The sequence below is a fragment of the Habropoda laboriosa genome, unplaced genomic scaffold (assembly GCF_001263275.1).
Source record: "Habropoda laboriosa isolate 0110345459 unplaced genomic scaffold, ASM126327v1 scaffold151, whole genome shotgun sequence".
Classification (NCBI taxonomy): domain Eukaryota; kingdom Metazoa; phylum Arthropoda; class Insecta; order Hymenoptera; family Apidae; genus Habropoda; species Habropoda laboriosa.
In genome coordinates this window covers 200,885-208,852 of record NW_017100286.1, presented here as the reverse complement: position 1 = coordinate 208,852, position 7,968 = coordinate 200,885, and the positions used below count along the sequence as shown (strand labels likewise).

The 7,968-nt window shown below is 42.0% G+C and overlaps 1 protein-coding gene across 1 annotated transcript in view; it reads right to left on the bottom strand.

Moving 5' to 3' along the window:
• Window positions 1–28: 28 nt before the first annotated feature.
• The window catches only part of LOC108573700 (WD repeat-containing protein 47), an 82,920-nt gene continuing 74,980 nt past the window's right edge, over window positions 29–7,968 (bottom strand). Inside the window, 4 exon segments of the mRNA XM_017936178.1 lie at window positions 29–2,275; window positions 2,680–2,902; window positions 3,704–4,011; window positions 4,277–4,446. Coding sequence (XP_017791667.1) covers window positions 2,130–2,275; window positions 2,680–2,902; window positions 3,704–4,011; window positions 4,277–4,446 — 847 coding nt within the window. The 3' untranslated portion in view covers window positions 29–2,129.

Below are 7,968 nucleotides of genomic sequence, written 5' to 3'. Positions count from 1 at the left end.
TGATCAATTAATCACAAATCACGTTCTGTATGTCAGACGAAACGTAAAAGGATCGACTATTTTTAAGGCAGCATCTCGTGCACAGCAGCCAAAATTCTTCTCGCCACACGAACCACGATAATTTCGTTTCATTCCCCCGTTCGAAAGTTTCTTCGAACGTCGAACAATCTCTGCGTACTTTTCACCGATCAGGTGTCCCCTCTTCGTGTTAGACGTGTGGGTGCATACGAGGTGTTTTTCTGGTGCAGTTCGATTTGTTAAATGCGCGAAGAATGAGAAAGGCAGACGATGCTTGCCATCGCCTCGTCCAGTTTCTCTTTTCTCAAATGGTAACAAAAGAAGAGTAACACGATTATGCTCGAAGAAACGTGCGTATGTACAAGAAAAAATGCGACCTGTGTTCGATCTCGAACAGCGCGAGACTTTCTCCCTCTTTCCCCGTTTTCTTTCTTTCTTCCATTTTCTCAAGGGGCTACTCCGACAGCTTTGGCGATTGCGACCTAGCGACAACGTGAACGTGAAAGCTTCCCTCTCGTCGTGTGAACGCTTCATCGTGGTACGTTATCGCGACGTCGAGTAATTCTTCCGAGTCCTTCCGACCGTTCAGAGAGAATTCTCGTCGTTCTTTCTATCCTCTTGGTAAAAAATAGCGATTAATAATGAGCGTACGTATATGCTGATTCTCTTAATATGAAATAGGGTAAGTCTATATATTAATTAATATGCGTAACATGCGAATATTTGGCGTGACTTCGGGTGATCGATAAGACAGGGACGACGATTTTGGTGGGAAGAAACGCATTGTTCGATCAGATTTAAATAAAGCAACAGAAGAAGAAAAAAGGAGAGTGCATAAATAGTACGCGATCGATACAAAGTAGTAATCGGGAGATGTAAAAGAAAAAGAAAAAGAAAGAATACACAAGCATTTGGGATAAATCGACGAAAAAGTGTGTCGCTGATTAAATTTAACAAATGTTATTCGTACGCAGCATCTAGATCTAAATACGCAACGAAAAGTAATCGGGTAAAGGACAGAGAGAGAGAGAGCAATTGAGAAACCTAAAAGTTATTACGAAGAAGGGCGATTACGTTTTCGATCAGGGAGGAGGATTTTCGTCTCCCTTCATCTCATCGCTCTTAAACGCTACGCTAAACGTGTTTAATTGTATGTACATCGGGGGCAAAACACACGACCGCGAAAAAAACTCTATATAAAAAAACAGGGAGGGTTAAGGAGACAAAACGATTACACCCAGGAAATTTCTACGAAGAAATTTACGCCTTGACTCGATGATTCACGATCGCGCGGGCTCTGAAAAGTGTCGCTTCCACGAAAAAAAAGGTACGACGACGCCCGTGGCTCGTGAATCGTTTTACAATATCGTTGTCGTTATTTTTAAGTATCATCTCCGTAGATCGAGATTGTTCTCTTCTCGGTTCTTCCGCAGTCTTATGATTCCTACTTAGACGACTGGTCGTCGTTAAGAAGTGCGATTAAACGCCTAGAACGCTCGGATACACATCGTCTCTATACCGCGAACAAAATGCACTTTCACTCGGCTTTTCTCTTATCTCTTCTAGAGGCTCTCTCGAGGAGCGCGTGGCGTTTACTCGGTTAACAACGCGTTAACGATATATACTTGCTCCGCGTGCGTTGGCTTGTTATTGTTCTCGATCATGCTCGACTAACACACGCTCCGACCATAAGACGCAAACGTGCTTCAGGAAGCTTTAATTGGTCATGGTTGAATTACGCGAAACTTTTCCTTCCTGTTCTAATAAACGCCACGATATCGTTCGCGATCGCTCGTTCTCTCGCTTCTCGTCATCGTTTCCGTCGACGATTTTATTTTCTAATCTCTCTCTCTCTCTCATACACACTCTTACTTTCTCGCTTGGATTAAAAGTAAAAGGAAAAAACAAAAAGATACGTCAGAACGATTGCAAAACGAAATTTAGTCATGCGTTGTGCTTGTTGTATAAAACGATACATCGACCGTTCTCCTTTGTTAAATAAGAAGAAGATGAAGAAAAGAACGAACGATCGTGATCGGGTGTAGGCGCAGTTATTTTCCTGAAAAAATGTGTAATGTGTAAGACGCGTGTTGTTTAGCGTTTTCGCCTGTCTAGACAGGTGGCAGAGCCCACAGAGTTGCTGTTTTGTCAGCGGAGGTACTGAGGAACGAGAATTCCGTTGGGTGCCATCGACCGGATATCACTTTGTCCTGGTGCTGCGCGACGACCACGCTGGGCAGAGGCATCGTTAGATCACCTGAAAGTGAAAAAACTTATGATAGAGGGGAACAAGTTCAATTCGTATGAAACTTGATTTCTGATAAAAATCAAAATCCTAAGTTTTTAATTTATTTACCTTGCAAGTTAAAGAGAACAACTTCATTTCTGATAAATATATTGTTCAGAAATATTTACAAAGTCAAAATCCTAAGTTTTTAATTTATTTACCTTGAAAGCTAGGAGGAACAAGTTTAACTCCTATCAAAGTTAATTTATACAGTAGAGTATCCATGAACAATGATGTATGAACTTTCAAAACTCCTAATTTTCTAATTCATTTACCTTACAAGTTAAAGGGAACAAGTTCAATCCCTATCAAAGCTAATTTCTGATAAAAACATTGTGTCAACTTTGAAAATCCTAATTTCCTCGTTTATTTACCTTGCAGGTCAGTTAGGACGAGTTTGTTGTCATAGCCACCGGTGAGCAGGTAGTAGGCAGAAGGTGAGAATCGTATGCTTCTGATGTCAGCGGCGTGCGGCTTGAAGCATTGCACAGTTCTACCGCCCCGGATGTCGAAGAGGACGCAGCTGCTGTCCTCGTGACCGGATACCAGAAGACGTCCGGATGGATCGACGCATAGCGCCGCCACCGGGCTGCCAACCTGCAACGGGATCAAATGCTGATCAGACACGCGATACTGATTCCGTTCCTGCATTCTTCCAAAGCACGTCCGATAAAAGTTCGATCCTGATAGAGAGAGAGAGAGAAACACTATAATAGAAAGAAGTGAAGAGAAATGCGACTCGTGATTGGGGGATTTATGATCGGTGCAATTAGAAAAACGTGGGTCGAAAATTTATCGGACGTCGAACTGAAAAAAAAGCAACTGAAGAAACGAAAAGATTCGATGTCGTCGGTGCATGCTGGATTATTTTGTGACTTACAGAAATCCTTTCCACGTTGATCTATGGAAGATTGTTATTGACCGATTCTATGTGCATTTGGGTTGGAAAGAATTCCCCCAATTAGGGCCGATGACAGGAAGAAAGCACTAATTGAGAAGTGAAATTTGACGAATCTGGTAAATCGAGTGGTAGAAATAATCGACATTCTTTAACCTTACTTCATTACCAAATCCACGTTAAATCTTAATACACTTCAACCAGGCTATAGTTTGTCTAAGAATAAGTAAAAGCTGAAGGCAACCGACCGATAAACCCTATCAAACTATTCGTCACTTCAAACACAACCACACAAACATATTCTATCTCCAACATAAATACCCCCTCTACAATTAAAAAGTAGAAGTGGAGGGGGAAGCAGCCTTGAGCAGTCACAGAATCCACACAGACTATAGCTTACGGAGAATCGTCCCAAGATAAACCCATACCACTCGACAACCAAAATTCCTCGTTGTACATTCTAGAAAACGTGATTTCCTTTAACCAGGAGCTGAACTAACCCTGCTGCCAGGTACTGTCGCAGGCGTGACCATGTTCACACACCCTCTCGTTCTAAGATCCCAGAATCTCACGGTCTTGTCCTGCGATCCGCTCACGAACATCGCTCCTCCCCAATTGTACAGCGTGAGCACGTGGCCGCTGTGACCGCTTAGAGCCTGGAAAGGTGTGCCTGTTGCGCAATCGGTGACGTAGATCTTGCAGTCGCCGGCTCCGCCGCTGATCAACAGGCTCGATTTGTTCGAGGTGTCCTCGAGGAAGCACAGGTCGCGTACCGTGCCGTCGTGCATCGTCAGCTCGACCTCTTGACCTGGAAGAAGCGCGAGATCGTGAGCTGGAGAGGCGTTCGAAAGGGGAGGAGAAAGTTTTTTCGAAGGAGATCGTTGTGCAAGAGTTATGCGAGCAGAGATGTCGAGCAGGAAGTCGCGAGTTAAACGACGATTAGCTGTTTAGAGAGCAGGTGAAAAATGGCCGCGTGACAAGTGTTAAACGCGAAATATATTTACGGTGAAAGTTGGGAATTAGCGAGAATTCGATGGAAAGAAAATTGCAAGGTAGTTTGCTTTTTTCCTTACCTTCGAGATTCGACGTATCGGCGTTGAAACGCATCAATTTGACAGTCTTGTCGTTGCTTCCGGTGGCCATCAGCTGTCCGTCCGGTGTCCACGCGAGGCAATATATCGAGCCCTTGTGATGCTTCGTTCTCTTGAAGAGAACCGTGGGCTGATACGTCTGATGGTCTTCTCTGAAGAAACGAAGAAAATCGAGGCGATCGTTAACACGTTTCTTACACACCGGTTCTCTGCCTATCTGTTTTTTCACATCGAGACGATTTGGAATACGTTTGTTCCGTTTCACCGCGTAACTATCGCTAAAACACCAATCCCTCGTTTTCGCCTCTTCTTCTTCGTACAGCTTTCCATTTCGATGTCGTAAATTTTCGCCGCGAAACAAAGACGTCACGAGTGTAGACTGCTTAATGTGTTCTTTTTATTACTTCCAATGTAATATTTCACTTTCTCCGCGAACAACCGGAGTGTCTGATCTTGACACTGGACAATTCATTAATCATCTCGATAGCTGCTAGAGCGAGCGAGAGTCGATTTTTAGGATCGAAGTTTGCGAAGGAGTTCTCTCTCCGTGCGTCACTTTCCTTCAGCCTCGTTTTCTTCCACGTTCCCAGCGATTGCGAGTCGACCCTAATTAAACGAGCAATTGCTGGTTTCGGCCGTGGAAAGAGGATCGTCGATACGATTTTAAACTGAAACCACCGCCGCTTTCACGCCGTCCCCCTTTTTACACGCCGCGTCTCTAATTAGCCGCGAGTCTTCCCAGCGGAGAAGAAGCGTCGATCGAACCTCGCCTCGATCCTGAAACGCGTTTCCTCCGTGCCTCCTATCGGTGTCTCTTTCGCTTTCCTTCGCGAAGTAAACGCGAATCTCGCGTGCTCGCGGCTCTCGACTTGGAAATTTTCGATTGCTTCGTTAGAATCGTACACGCCGTGGTAATGTACTTTCTCCTATGGAAGATCTCGGAGAGAGAGAGAAGATCGGAACGTGACTCGATTAATGGAATTTGGAAAGAGGAAAATGTGAAATTGCCAGGTTTTTCTCCTTTTGGTGAAACCAGATGATAGATCGTGATTACGAGGAATTGTTGGGGATCTTTTGTGCGTTGCTTCGTGGTGAATACAATGGGGAAGATTGCAAGCTTCTGAGACGTCTGTGATTTAAATGGATGAAAGAAGAGCGTGTATCTCTGAGTTGAGAATGAAACAAGCTTGTAAAGAATGACAGGAGAAAAAGTGTTTTATTACAGCAAAAGAAATTAATAGTTTCGGTCTTGTAGACGAAAATGTATTATTTGCTCTCGCGTCTATTAATACTCTTGTGGAAATTATGCGTATAAAAATCAACAAGTGAATTTTCGTCTGTTAGAAAGAAAATTAATGAAAATCAGGCAGGCAACGGACAAATTAAGTACATAATTGCCTTCTCACAGAATGAAAAATTTTAATTTCCTCCATTTAAAAGAAAAAATTACTCAAGAAACAGTTAATTAAGATGTCAGTCAATAATTGTCTTCTCACAAAATCAAAAATTAAAATTCAAAAATCACAATTTCCTCTATTTAAAAGAAAAAATGACTCAAGAAACAGTTAATTAAGATGTCAGTCAATATTTGCCCTCTCACAAAATCAAAAGTTAAAAATTTGAAAAATTAACTTATCTCCATTTAAAAAAATACATTATTCAAGAAGAAGTTAATTAAGATTAAAATTATAAATTTCGAATTAATTAATTTTAAGTTTCAAAAATTACAATTTTCTGTTTAAAAAAAGAAAAATGATTCAAGAAACAGTAAATTAAGATTTCAGTCAATAATTGTCTTCCCACAAAATTAAATACCCAGAAAAGTCTTCTAAAATAAAAGAAGTTCGGTGAGATTAAAAACTAATCAATTTCAGTAGTAATCCATCGAATCCACAAAATTCTCCGGTTGCACGACAACTTTCGTTGATTGGCTTTTCGAAACTGGACAAATTCCCCCGTGGAAACAAGCGTCAAAGAGACTTGGCCTCTGATACTGTTCCACACCGAGACTGTTCGCGGCAAATGAAGAGGCTTGCTCTCGCTTATCAATCAACCGCTGTCACGCGGCCGCGCGTTTATCACGTTCCACATGGCCAATTTACACGGGGACAGAGTGAAACGCTTGTCGTTTCAAGCTGGCCGAGTGGGCGACAGGAAAACACGGATTCAGTCTGACGGACGAACCTCTTGAAAATGATAGATCTGTCACGAACTCTGTCTTCCCCGCCGAACATCGCGTCCAATGTAGCAAACTCGCGAACAGAACGCAAATTTCCTTAGCTATTTCGCAACTGTTCCTTGCAACACTACCGGTGAATTTCACAGCGAAAAGAAGAAAGTGGCCGAGTAATCGTGGAATTAATGTTTCGAGGAAAGTTCCGGGGGAAAGATCGAAACGCTTCAAGTTTCAAGGAAGAGAATTCGTAGAAAGGTTTCCTCGAGTTGAAGTATACTTTATGGAACAATTGTTCATCAACGAAGATACCTTCCGAGATAACATTGTTGCACGAATGTTAAACTAGTTTATGCACTTTTACGATATAAAGTTATACGCGGATTCAATTTTTCTACGGTTGTAGAGGAAGAAAAATGATCGTCACGCCGCTCGATCGCTCTAGGATTGCTGTAGCAGCGAGTTTAAAATCGGTCTTAGCTGGCTGACAAGGCAAACGGTTCGCGATAGATGATAATTGAGCGATCAATCGGCATTCTAACGACCGAGTTTGCACAAATCTTGCCACTGACGTAGAAGTAAACCCGGCTATTACGTTGCAAAAATAACTTCCTGCAATTCTACCACTTCGAAATTCTCAACTATCACTCTCGATTACGCCTGAAACGTAGAATTACTCCAGCTGGCGGAGTTCTCTCAGTCCGGAGAACCAACATGCAAATTACGAGTCTGCGAGATTCGTTCTTTCTTTTTCTTCTTTTCTTACTTTCGATGAATTTTCGTGGTCAGTTGAAATGTAACTAATGGGAGAAATCTTTTTTAACGGAGAATTTGTTTCTTCACCTTAGAACCAACGTGCAAAGTAGGAATCTGCGAGATTTCTTTCTTTTCCTACTTTCGATGAATTTTCGTGGCCAGTTGCAAAGTAACTAATGGGAGAAATCTTTTTCAACACAGAATTTGTTTTTTTAAGCTTAGAACCAACATGCATCGATGAATTTTCGTGGTGAGTTGAAAGGTAACTAATGGGAGAAATATACGAGAGACGTTAATCTGACTTGGCTGCTCCGTAATACTTTCACCTCGTTGTAAATATTAATTTTACGCGCAACGTAACACCCTGGAAAGCGCGTCGTTTCGTTTTTAGCAGGCGCGAGAGAGAATTATATTAACAGACGTGATATCTAAACGTTCTCGATCCTTTACGATCCTCCGTCGAAATAGTCTCGACGTCGTAATTCACAGAGTATTTAGTGTATTACACACAGTGTAAATTATGTGGGAAATTATTATACTCTAAACTACCTTTCAACGAAGATCACGTTGTATATTCAACGGCAAATATTCAATCAGAATGTTATCGAATCTCGATAAAATTCAGGAATTTTTCAATCTTCTTCTTCAGAAAGAAATTGCAACGAAACGAACATTTAAATAAACATAATTATCAATTCGAAAGATCGAGACTTTTGTGGCAACCGCCACGGCGGGGCCACGCACT